The following is a 14006-nucleotide window of genomic DNA, read 5'->3' on the forward strand; positions in this document are numbered from 1 at the left end:
CTGTAGAAAAAAATACTAAGATATGTATGCAAATAAGAAAGAAAAGAAAAAGCAATTGGAAGTGCCGGAAGAGAAGAATCGATTCTTCTTTAATAAATAATAAGCAGAAGTAGAACATGTGCCAAATGTGTACAAAAAGGATAAAAACATACAGATTAGATTATCTGGATTGCTGATTGAAAATACCATCATCAAATCACCTCAGTCCTATTGATTCTATTCTAAGGAGGGGACTGACAGTCCCTCATAGCACTTGTACCCAGTTAGAATCTCTGAATAATCGGTTGTCCTACTACCCATGCCTCTATTGGTCTTGATCCACTGTATGGGATAAAGATGTTGCTGATTTGACCATGATCTTAGATCAATGGATCTCTGTCAGTGTGTCAGAAAATCCAGTATTTGTGTGTTGGTCCAACTGTCTTTCACCACCCCTCCCTCTAGAATATAAGCTCTCATGGGCAGGGTCCTCTCTTCCTATTGTCCCATATCTGTCTGCTGTCTGACTCTCTCGCACGTCCTGCCATGTCTTCTGCTGCACTCTTTGTGAGTCCCCATAGCATTACTCACACTCACCTGTGCTACTATTGTGTATCACCTCATCTATTTGTTACACGCTTCTGTATCCAGCGCTATGGAATCTGTGGCGCCTTATAAATACATAAATAATTATAATATGCCTCAAGAATTTGCCTTTTTTAAATGAAGTTGAAAATATATATAAGATCCAATAGTAAAAATAGCTATGGTTAGTCTTGGTCTTCTAAAGCAGTGATATTTTTCCTTATTTCCTATTTACTACAATATTTTACCCTTGTGTGTCACAAAACCGTAAATAAAATAGTAGGTGCGTAATGTAAGCAGAACGTTTGGGAAGCGTTCTCTGAATGTGCAAGATTCTAGTTCAATACTAATGGAGAAATTCCATAGCCATATAGTTTACAGTAATTCTAGAAGTATTTTAATCTACAATAGTATACCACATAAGAAAGAATGCATTAAGAAAACAAAGGACATTCTTTTACTCTCCATTATGTGTATTGTAGTGACGCAAAATCCAATGTTACTGGCCTTTCTCTTTTATTAGTAGGACGCTGACAGCCAAACATTCCACTGAGTGTAGGCAAAACAGTTTTAACAGCAATGTCTTAAGTTTATCCCTACACTCCTACACATATTTCCCTCTAGATTGACAAATGAGCAAAGCCATCCATCCAAAGCCTTTTTACAAATATGTCACTTTAATTTATCTCTTATTGTAAGTCTTTATATACTATTTCACTTTATAAATTATACTTTTTTTGAAATGCCACAGGCATCCACCCTGATAATAGAAATTGATAACATTAACACCAATGATTTATGAGCTTATACAACAGGTGCTCTCCAACAAGGCTTCAATGAGGAGAGGTTATCTTCATAAAAACTGTCCGTAATTCTATAAGTTACCTTGAAATTATTGACTGCATGTATATGGTAATACAACTTCTGTATTAAGTGCAAACTGACACCTTTGATTAAGGCAAAAAATACATCTAAAGGCCAACACAAAAGCACATAGGGCCTGATTCATTAAGGATCTTAAATGAAGAGGATGAAAAAACAGTCAGTATTTAACTTATGTGCAAAACAAAACACTCATTTGCACCCCTTGCATTGTAACATGGTTTTGTCCAGGAGACTGAAATAAGGATCCTCTTCATTTAAGATCCTTAATGAATCAGGCCCATAGTTATTAAACATACACTTTGTGAATCAGGATCATATAATGTAATGAGTATTCTGGAACAGTGGCAATATGAGCTTGTATTAACTAGTTAAAATCATACAATAAGCAACAATACCCACAAAACAAAATCCGTACCAATCAGCATTGCTGTAAGTGGGTATGTAATCTATTGAAGCTATGGTGTGATAATGCTATGTCAGCACTTAGTAACTACAGGTCTGCAATTCCATCAGGTTGACAACTTTTTGGTACATTGCCCTTAAATGTGTGGGTTAGTTGTATTTAACATATATAATCTAGTCTACAGATAGATCAGTAACAAAATTATTATATACCATACCCATATGTTTCATGATAATGAATGGCCTAAAAGGTTGTTGTCTATACTTGGGTATATATATTGCAAGGAATTTCTGAAGCTGGGAAAATATATTTTTTAAGAAAAGTAAATAAAAATTATGAGTAACTTTGCATCTTAGCAAAACCATGTTATATTGGAAGGGGAGGTAAATTTAAAATGTGATGGCAGATTTCTAGTTGGGATAGGGTATGTCCAAGATCAACTTTAATTTCAGTGTACAAATTAAGCTATCAAGTATTTGTGTGCTACATGAAAAAACAGCCAGTATTTAACTTATGTACAAAATAATACACTAATTTGCATTGTTATATGGCTTTGTTTAAGAGAAAATGTACTCCTTTTTTGTTTGCCTTACTTTCCTTAATGAATCAGGCCCATAATCTATAAATGAACAGAAACTAGAGATGCTCAGGCTCAGTTCCCCGAGAACTGAACACACACGAACTTAGCAGATCCGAGTACTGGCTTGGTACTTTTGTGCGCCCTCCGAATTGAAAACAAGGCAAAACGTCATCATTACATCATCAAATCTCGGATCTCGCGAGTTTTGGATCCTATAAGTACCTCCCTCCACGGCGATCCAGCGCCATTTCACAGAGGGACACAGAAGGGGTAGCTTAGTTCTTGACAGTCTCTAGTGCAGTTGGGCAGCGTCATAGGTAGAAAATAAAGAGGAGGGGTAGCAGTGTACTTCAAAGTCTCCAGTGATATTCAGGAGAGCTCCATTGCTAATTGTCATTTCTGAAATAGAAATAATAGGTCTGGAAGGCTTGGTCTTCTAAATTTTCAGTCACATTGTACTGTGTTATATAGGTAACATACAAAGAAGAGAGCTCCATTGCTTCATTGCTAATTGTCATTGCTGAAATATAAATAATAGGGCTGGAAGTGTTGTTCTTAATCTGCAGTTACATTGTACTGTGTTATCAAAATGGATTCACAGCAGTACACAGAAGATCAGGAGCACCAAGCAGCTGCTGGCACTAGTCATGATGATAGTAATCCCTCTACGTCATCTGCTAAAGCCTATGTTAAAGTCCATAGTGTTTTTAAGTCAGGGAAACAAAAATTAAAAAAACACCTTTTACATAGGTCAAGAAAAAAAGACCTGTAAGCCATGCAAAGTTATCTGCAGAAAAAAAAAAATTGCCAACATGCCATTCTACACTCGCAGTGGCAAGGAAAGAATGAGGCCTTCACCTTTCTCTATGAGTGCGAGTTCTGCAGCTGTCACTGAGGCATCTTCTTGTAAGTTCAGTCATGACCAAGCAAGACCTTGTCATTCGGACTCCAAAAGTGCTGTTCAAATACTTTTACATGTAAAAGTCGAGCTTGAAGTAAACATTAGAGGAAAATGCATGTTCTGATTCAGAAATTACACAAATACCTGAGGAGAGTCTATCCACGAGTGCTGTGTGTAATCGTGAGCATTCTGTTAGTGTACCCATAAAGAAGGCCCCCTTTCAGCATTTCTTTAGATATGTGCATGAACAGCCCAAGTGTAGTCAGTGATACTCAAATTGAGGATGCCATTTTGGAATTGCAAAAGGATGAGGGGGATATCTGTGTAACCGACGAGGGCGCTAATGAGGATGTTGATGAGGATGATGTTGTTTGTGTAAGTCCTGCACCGGTGGAAGCAGTTTTTGCACGTTATAAGAAGAAGGTAATTGTCATGCCTGGACATAAGACCAAAAAATCCACCTCTTATGTGTGGAAATATTTTTACCCAAATCCTGACAACAGTTGTCTAGACATTTGTAGCGTTTGTAAAGCCACAGTAATGTAAGCATGGATATCTAATTAGACGTGTATATGTATTACCTTCCACTTTGCTGCTGTTTCATCAGTAGTGCACAAAGTGTTTGTAATCTGCACTTTACGTCAAAGGTACCTAACTATATTATAATTTTTTGGGAATTGGGGCTGATTCGAAGCTCAATGATGAACTTGCTTTTTGCTGTGAATTACAATGGCTCTTTTTAGTGCATTGTCTGGCACCCTGGATTGGTCTAGGTCTGATAAAAGCACACATCCCAGGGGGGGTCAGTGCTCGTCGCAATGTATTAGCTGTAGAATGACCACAGTTATTCAAGGAATGACTGAAGTGATCAAATGAACCATAACTGATTTCATGATCCAAGGACAATTCAATCTTGCACCACTTTTCTTTTCTGCCACTGCTGTGTGCCAATGTGTCCTAGATGTGCTATGAACTGCCATGTGTTTGTGTCATTGCTCTGTCGCTTAGCGTCTAGACAGGTCACTGCAGTCTTTGTTTGAAAGTGTATGAAAATAAGAGTGACCTGTGAGGTGGTCAAAACTGACTGCAAATGACTTGAAATTAGTGTTATTGAGGTTAATAATAATGATGGGGGGGGAAAGAAATATATGTAATTTTAGCAAAAAAATAGGGATTTTAGGAAAAAATTGGGATCCAAAACCAAAACACGCAAGGGCGGTTTTGCCAAAACCAAGACCAAAGCACGAAGTTAATCCAGATCCAAAACCAAAACCAGAACACGGAGGTCAGTGAACATCTCTAACAGAAACCGATCCCTCTGATAAGCAATTACCTAACTGCAAAAATAACATATCATTTAAAACTTGCTTTTAAAAAGAATAAATATGTACATTTTAGCTGCATGATTTGTACATACAAAAGGCAACTACCACTAGCAAAGTGTTTCTCATCAGTTGGTCCTAGGAATGGAATTATGGAAAAGTTTTATAACTCCAAACCAAGGGCAAATGATCTCTAAGGGTGCGTGGCTAATTATTTTTAATCACTGGAACAGGACATTCATTTTAAACAGATATGATGTGTTGTGATTGGGCCGTGGATGTTTTATTGATGGACGACGCTCAGAAAAAATTGACATGGGGTCAAACATTTTAAATACGTCTTGAATTCTAAATCTAAAACAATTAGAATAAATGTGGTACTGAATCATAGCTTTCTCCCTTTAATATATTCATGACCTCTATAGATTTACATATATTTTAGCAATGAAGAGAGAATTCCCAGGAGGTAACATCAGACTTCCAAAAAAAAAGATTCTATGCAAATTAAAAAAGAAAGAAAAGGTAAAGATGGGAGCATCATAAAGCGATTTTGTATTCAAATCAGTTGTCCCTCATTCCGCAGATGCTGAGGTCATTCATTTAAATAAACTAGTATAAGGCTGCCCTGGAATTGAAAGCACAGAGGGGCTGCCAGAGGAAATGCCATCAGCTTCTCACTACATAGCTCACGTATGCCAACTGACACACTCCTTGGCAATAATACAGAACAGGGTTATTGCAAGTTGTAAATCACTGCAGTATCCTCCTCAGCTGGCTACAGTAAGCCTGCTAAATCACTTCAAAATATGACAAAGATAAGAGCACTCATATATATTAACCATGCACTCACTGTTCATCGCACTACTCAAAACCCATCCTCTATACTGTATACTGACTGCACTGTGAAAGTATGCCATACGTGTAATCTATGCCAGGGGAATGTGGATACACTGCATGGAAAACACTTTACTTACTATGTACAGATCAGATTGCTTGTGCTTAAATTGGCTTTAAAGCCTCTCACCTGCTAGTCGTTTCTCTCTTGCATTTTTCCAGATAACATTCAGAGCCTTAGCAGTGGAGTCTCTAATATGATCACTGAATGATCTCCTCAGAGGATTTCTCAATGGCTTCTCCATATTAAGATGCTGCATCAGTCTATGTCAAGGTACCTGCTGGACACCTCTTGGGCACAGCAGCAGTGCAAAGTGTTAACATTCAGCTCCTGCAGTCCTCATAGACAGTCTTAGGCTTGCCCTTCAGGAATCAGGCAATGCAGTCCTCACTGCAGACTCTGGGTAGCTCATACTGCAGGCAAGATGTTGACAAGCTGCCAGGTTTGGCACTGTTAGTACATCTGGAATATCTTACAAAGGGCTGAGGATACGCAAGCTTAAAAATACAGGCTTATCATTCACTGCTATTGTTAAGATTTTGTTCTATCTGATTGTATAATGGATGTTTTTGTTAAAATAATAAAATTACAATTACACTCTACATTTCCATGGCTCAGTTGCTTGGCAGATACTGCATAATGTTTTGTGGTAACGTGCTGCAGTACCTCTTCACTCTATAACTTAGTGAAAGTCTCTAAAGCTTTGGGATGCTGACTTGGAGGACTCCCATGATTCTAGAATAGGAAACGGACATTAATCTTGTTAGTTTAGGTGCACAATTCTGTAATTGGAGCCATATGTTATCTTAAATGGTAACTCCACCCAATGAAATAATTCATTTTTGGTGGAATTTGTCAATGTAAAGTAAGAAACAAATGCATCCCTCCACATTTCTCCTTGGCCTTTATAAAGCAAGTGGGTTCCACTGTGCTTTCACCATGAAACTCTCTACCACCTGTATGTTTGAATTGTGTTTCAAACTGGTTGAGTGGCAACAGGAGAGTGGAGTGTGGAGTGGGACCATTACAATAAGTGGGCAGTCCTGGAAAATGTGAAAGATTAGTAAGAATGTATTTATGTAATAGTTTATCTTGTTTAACTCTAGCCTGCACAATTTTTTTTATTTTGAGTGGATAAATATTCATTTTGGTGTGTATTCACAAAAGGATCATTTTTTAAATGTCTACCAAGTTTTATAAATATATATATATATATATATATATATATATATATATATATATATTAAAAATCAAATCTAAAGTGCCTGTGAATAACAGAAATTACTATGTAATTTAATTCCAAATAATAATACTTGCTTAACAAGCCGTGGGGATGGCTACAATATCAAATATATTAAAATAAAAGAAATGTAAAACATAACTTGATCTTAATGATTTTCAATGAAAGCTTTCTGTATATTTCAGCTAAGAAATATGTAACACTTTGTCACTGTTAGTGGTGTTGCGGTGCACAGATTAGGCAGCGCAATTCCTTCTCTAGCCCTGGCTAGCTCCTGATGTAGATGACCAGAGTGTCCCCACACATGCAGGTTTTTCAACAAAGTCTCTTTAAAGGTGTTGTGACACAGGTAACTTAGGGTGCACTGCAAACAGATGTCTTAAGGATTTTTGGGGTGCCAGACCTTCACTATATGTTAAAATAAACACTTTATTTACAGTCCTCTTCACCCCAGCAGGATAATTCAGTTGCAAATAAAACAAAAATATATATATATCTCTTTTCTCACTCCAGCACAGATCTTAGTCAGATCTCAAGATGTTAATAAAACTGTTCCTTAGGGTACTCACATTAATGATGTTGGGCAAAACCTTTACCATATCTGGAGTATCTTCTCTCATCTGTAGTTCTGACAAATCTATGTGTACTCCCAACTGCTTCTTAGCCCCCCTCTGCAGGGGGGGGGGGGTTATTTTAAATCATGACGATTGGAGGTTTTTTATAGAAACCAATTACATATGCTAGGGTTTATTAGTTGTACCGTGATTCAAGATAGAGAAGCACCACTGAAAAACAATATCTGCTTTGTGTAAAACATAGAACAAACAGCAGGAAGAACATATTTAGTCACATATAAACACAACCTTTTTCCAGAATAAATCAAGGGTCAATTTTTTAAATACATTATTTTAATAATGGCTATAAGTTGATTAAACTATTTATGTTAGATATAACATATCAACTAAGTACTTTTAGAAAACAATATTAAAATATGATTTATGATTAGCTTTACCGCTGGATGGAAACAAAAAGCAAATCAAACAGACCCACTCTGAATGGCCTATTTTTGGGGGTAATGACTCAGTGTAAAAATGGTTTTAAATCACTTGTCCTTTGTTAAACTTAAGTCTGGACAGCTGCTTTATAAAATATTTGTCCAGTATTTGTGCAACAAAAGTTTGTGTCACCATGGGTTTATGAAGCGGTGTGCCTAACAAATGTGATGGATTCAAGTTGTGAGTGAAGTACCACGGGAAAAGGCATTAGGAATGTGATGCAAACATATTGTCACTAGTGCCTTGAATTTCAAATCAAACTGGTTTAGAGGTGGGCAACCACTGATAATGGGAACTGAAGGGTTAAATTAAGAGAGAGAAGAAAAATTGTTTTTTTTTTTCTTTGGGAAAAGGTACTTTAAAGGCTGCCGAATAAATATAGTCCATACAAGGACCATACAGAGATGAAACTTCCATCAGTTGCAAATGAATGAAAGATTTAACCATCAGCATAGGAAGGAGTCTTTACTGTATGAGCGATTAAGCTGTGGAATTCATAACCAAATGAGGTAGTGATGGCAAAGTCGCTTTCAGTATTTAAAAATTAATTTCTTCTTTGCACAAAATGGTATCTGTTGCTAGAATTATTATTGAATAGCACAATGATTATTTGATTCAACTAATTTCAGCATGGCAGATAACGAGCCAAATTGTGAACATTTTGCCCCATATTTCAGATTTGCATCAGATTTTTACTAGTGATTTCATTGAAATGATCTTTTCTACGATCACAGCTGAAGGTTCCCAACAGACGTATCTGCACAATAAGCCTAGTCCCTAATGTTATGTTGAGGATATTTCAGGCCAAGCAATTCTATTGTAGCATTTCTTTGTTAATCACATGGGATACTTAGGGCTCCGCCTGGACTTAATTGTAAAATCACTCGACTCAGCAACTGAAAAAAGTTACTTTGCTAAAAAAACAACAACCACACAGTAACAGCTTGAACAAGTAACTCTTTTCCCTACTTTCTTTTATGCACGTTAATTGGAAGGCTTTACTTTCCAGCATAGTTCTTTTGTACATCATGTTTCCTGGGGTGAGTGCTTTGCTCCTTTCAAGAGTTTCTTGAGAGCTTTAATTCAATCTTTTTGTCTGTTCCACATGCTGCATCCATAGAATGTCATGTGACTTGTGCTGTGCTCACCTTAACCCCTCAAGGTTCGTGATACCTGCTGTTGTATAAAGAGAGGAAAGAGAAATCTAGCACAATACATTTAGCTCTATTTCTCTCTGAGTTTAAACCACATTTAGCTATAATTAAATTATTTCAAATGTAATTAAACTCCTCCATTTCCAGAGTTAAGCATCTCTTTAACACAGACCATTAATGCAGATGTTCTAGTGCACCTGGTCATTTTGAAGCCATCTGCTGTACACAGCTAGAGGGGACATTATTAAAGAGACAGTATCAGTTTCTGGAAAATGAGCAACACTTTCAGAACTGTTCAGTGTCATAATTTGCCTCATTCCACAAAATATCTATCTATCTAACTATCTCTCTCTCTCTCTCTCTCTCTCTCTCTCTCTATATATATATATATATATATATACACATGCACTACATACATACATACATATATATATATATATATATATATATATATAGAGAGAGAGAGAGAGAGAGAGAGAGAGAGATACTCTGTGGTATTAGATTGCATTAAAATTTTATATGGAATATCACTTTTTTCATCTACAGTTTGAGGTAGTTTCTCGATGCAGTTTTAAAATACCACAAAATATTTTATCAAATGCCACATGTGTTGTGTTTACTGTTCTTTCAGCTCTTTGTGTCGCACGATTCACTGAGAGGACGTGTGAAACTATGCAAATGATTGTCAAAATGATCACTTTTTTTTTTTTACAACCAGCTTCATTCTGGTGCAGTCTCTTTATCATCTACTAAATTAATTATAATTCATATTACTGAATAGTAATAGTATTTGTAATGTATGATTCAGTGTAGTGGATAAGGATGGCCATGTTTATTATTTTTTATTATTTATCAGTCCCACAGACATTTTGGTGCGTGACTTTAAGGAGATTACCTCAGAGTATATATAATGCCAAACATTTTTAGAGCCATGACAAGGAGATCATAGAAGTACAGCATACTTGCCCACTTCTCGGAATGTCAGGGAGACTTCCGAATTCCAGGTAGATCTACCGGACTCCCAGGAGAGCAGGCGATTCTCCCGCAACCTGGCTGTTGGGAGCCAGAATGACGTGATTCGTCTCGAATCGTATATTTTGGCCACGTCCCTGCAAAAAATCACCACACTCCCCCACCTGGGTCTCCCGGACAACAAATACACAGAGTTGGAAAGTATGAGGTATAGTAAACAACTGAAAAACTGATAAAGGCAATCAACTGGTGGCTGTCAGTTATTTTGTTAAATAACTGCCCCACACACAGTACATTAAAAAAAGAGTTTAGGCTGGAGAATCCATGTATGCCGTGGTTTCTGGAAATGGTAGAAGTGTATAGAAAGGTCTATCACACAAGCCATATAAGAAAGCTGCCAAGAGCCTTCATAGGGAAGACTCAGATCAGCGCAATATGTCTCTAGAACAGTCCACAGTGACATGTTGCCGATGTTGTATGACCTGGAGTCTGATTAGAAAGAGACATGTGATAGGACAGAATCTCTGGTTGCCAGTCTCATGCACAGTACATCCGCTCTTTTAAATATCCCAATGTTCAATGGAGAAGAGGCCCTTTAACTAACAAATAGAGATGCTTTTGCTCTATGTTGTGTATTTCACTTCACTTAGTAGCACACAATCAAATCCGCAGGACATTACTTGGTAAAATGTATTAACTGACATCATGCTATAGTTATACATATTTCTCAAATTAAGTCCTCAAATGCAACAAGCGAACAATACTATCCACGCTACTCTAGGGAACATGTACTGTAATTACCTTGCTCTCCTAGCTTTGATTAGCTCAGTTAAAATCTCTTATGCATGTGTTGATTGTACAGTCTGCCCTTGAGGACTGATGTTGAGGAAATATGATTTAAAAAAGCGCATCTGGACAAATCAGAACTAAAAAGCTGTACAAATAGATCCTTCTGAAATACTTCAACTCATTTCTACTGACACATCTCAAGGTTTCCATGAATTTCGTGCTTTCTTACATTTTGACTTATGCAGTTGCTTTCACAGACAGAGTCTGTTCTTTTCCATGACCATTGAAATAACAGTCTCCACCTTTCTATATATCAAAGGCTGTGTACTACTACTACTTAATATACATTAAATAAATTTATTTTTCAAACTTCATAGAATAGGTCACCAATACTTTCTTCTTTCATCCCTTTGCACCAGGATGCAATGTTAGGAGAGTACCGCGTCTCTATCACAGCAGACAGTGTGTGACTGAAAGTTTAGCAGTCTTGCTTTGCAAAAATGTACTTGTAGCATATTGATGGAGAGCCAAGACGAGGGTGTGAATACAAAGCACTGGGACCAGGCACACAGGAGAGCCAAGACGAGGGTGTGAATACAAAGCACTGGGACCAGGCATACCTTGGGGGTTCTTCAAGGGCAGATTATGGTGGGAGGGCGGTTGGGGTTCCTATGCTATCCACAAATCAATTACCTCATATGAGCCACATTAAAGGCTGGGTAAAGTGACTAAATGGACCAGTAGCAGTCACACATGCCGAGACTGCAGCCCAGCTTACGAAAAGGGGCAATAAGAGGCAACATCAGGGTGCGAGATTACTCCCTGAACACAACTAATGTCACAGCAACTCAGATAGCTGTATTCTCAGCTTTTTATGCTGTACAAGATCCTTTTAGTACAATTTTCTAAAGTCGTGGGAGGTAATATTTATCATTTTACTGAGCCATGGGCATAACAACAGGTGGGTCAGGGGTGTGGTGGCTCTGTGGCCCAACGGTGAGAGGGATCTGTAGAGAATGGAGACCATTTCTGGATTTTGCATGCACAAGACCACACATGCTCAGAAGAGGCCCCCAAATCTACTTTACTGAGAGCTCAGTGGAGGCCTGTAAGGTGAAAGGACACTGCTGGACCTCTAACTGTGGGCCCGCTGATGCACTGTTCCACCTGGGGTAAAAGTATGCACTGTTCTTTCTGTCTATCAAGGGGTTAACCCAGGTTATAACAACCAATGGCGATAAGACTTGCTGGCTGTCTATATGCAAAGCATCAGAAGCCTTTGTAATAAGGACTGCTCTGCTACATGTACAACCGCAATCTTCCTTGCTCTATCACCATCTCAGGGTAGAAGAAGCAGAACCAGAAGATAATGAATGGAAAAAATTTAATTTTAAAGAAATAATTTTTTCCAATGGCAAATATTTTAAAATTGTTTTTTTTACACTTTTTTTTAATGTATTTTTAACTGTTTTTTTTTTACAGCAAGTGGAACTGAAAGCCCAGATCAGAGCTTTCAGTTATATTGTACATGCATGAATCAGCTAGCATGGTCACGCATGTGCATACCCAGGGGAGGTGAGGGCTGGCAAATTTTAGCCCGAGGGCAAGACTCGACTCAGGAGCCTATTTTATAGGAAAAAAAATTAAGGTGGCCCAGTGACCCAGCCCAAGGTAGCCCACTATGGGACTGGCCTTGGGGGCCAGATACCCCACTGCCCCCAGCCCAGCCAGCCCCTGTGCATATCCCTGGACACTAACTGGCAAAACAGTTGGGTACACACTACAGGCTTTTTACCCAATTATTGTGCCAATCACACAATAAATGACGGTCCGATATTGCATTAATGTGTACACTCCCACAATCATGTCTTATTGTACCAAAGCACATCATATCGTTTCATTTGATTTTATAACCGAACTAAAAATCTCTATAAATTATGAAACAATGTTGTGCAAATTCTGCAGTATGTATGCACTCACGACCGGCAGTGTCCATAGATCTCTATGCAGTGTGCAGAGTCACAATCTTTTCAGCCGATGGTTATAACAGATGAAGAGCACAGATCTGAAGGTAAATCGTGTAAAATGTATGTAGTGTGTACACATGAATCTGCATGCTGTTCGGGACTTTCAGTCATTGGTAAAATCGTTAACGATATTGCATCGGGAGAATTTTTCTGTAGTGTGTTCCTAGTCTACTCTTACCACTCCTGGATATTGTTGCCAGGTAGCTGATATTTTCTTAGTAAATCATGACGATTGGAGGTTTTTTATAGAAAATAATCCCTATTACCATTTTTCTAATAAATAGGAGCCTTAGCATCATATCCAATTATTCACTGTATATTTTAACAATGTGGCTGAAAATATAGTTCTTTTGTACACAGAGCAAAACACCTCCATGGTAGAGTTTGCCGTGTGGAATACATTCAATAAGCAGAAATGTGACAAGATAAGTTATCTTGCACTATTTTGTTTTCTCAGCATAATATAATAGAAATAAACATGCTGCATTTAATGCTAAAATTCCACATCTGGAAAGTATTTACTGTAAAGGCATTCAGGTTTTTGCTGAATGTGATCAGTTCCCAGAACTCCAGTTACCTTAGTTCAGTTTTCTTAGCATATAAAAAGCAAAAATATAAAAAAAAAAAAAAAAGAGACAGAAACCTGAAACATATATATATATATATATTTTATTGTTTCCAGGTGCACTTTAGGCCATCTAAAAATAGGTCTATTGTTATATTTTCAATATACTAGGGACATTGTCCTTCCTGCATATGTAAAATTCTTAATTGCAATTTATTACACACTTCTATGCTAGTAATTCAAATACATTATATGCCGCACTAAATGGCTGAATACTGCAGTATTTGACGTGTATTGTTTTTTTATATATAGCTAGAATAACAAGGAAAACAATACATGGTTGATAGGAAGGTTGAATGAATGAATAAATGAATGAACGAATGAATGCAGTCGGCTTGTGTGCAAGAGCAATGCTAGCACCCTCTCAAAGAAAAGTAACCAAAAAGTGGTTGGTGATGTCATCACACTCCTGGCCACTCCCACCAATCATCCAGGGAGTGAAGGGAGGTGGTACAGACAGCATAGGGCAATGGCCGCAAGCACAAATATATGTATTACTATCTAGCACGGATGGGGACGGCCAGGGATAGCAAACCTGTGCCATTTGTTTCACTGTCATCATATTTACCATTTCTGCCAGAAGTTAAACACAAT

At 37.6% G+C, this 14006-nt stretch overlaps 1 protein-coding gene across 3 annotated transcripts in view; it reads right to left on the reverse strand.

Annotated features, from left to right (window-relative positions):
* Nucleotides 1–14006, reverse strand: part of DLC1 (DLC1 Rho GTPase activating protein) — a 393767-nt gene that overhangs the window by 167962 nt on the left and 211799 nt on the right. The window contains exon 1 of one of the 3 annotated variants that reach the window (XM_075196174.1): nt 5680–5908. The exons of the other annotated variants lie outside the window; for them this stretch is intronic. Within the exon in view, the coding sequence (XP_075052275.1) occupies nt 5680–5809 (130 nt within the window). The 5' untranslated portion in view covers nt 5810–5908. Of the gene's footprint in view, nt 1–5679; nt 5909–14006 lie in introns of those variants that run through there. 3 annotated transcript variants of the gene reach the window in all.

This window comes from Mixophyes fleayi, chromosome 1, assembly GCF_038048845.1.
Source record: "Mixophyes fleayi isolate aMixFle1 chromosome 1, aMixFle1.hap1, whole genome shotgun sequence".
Taxonomy (NCBI): domain Eukaryota; kingdom Metazoa; phylum Chordata; class Amphibia; order Anura; family Limnodynastidae; genus Mixophyes; species Mixophyes fleayi.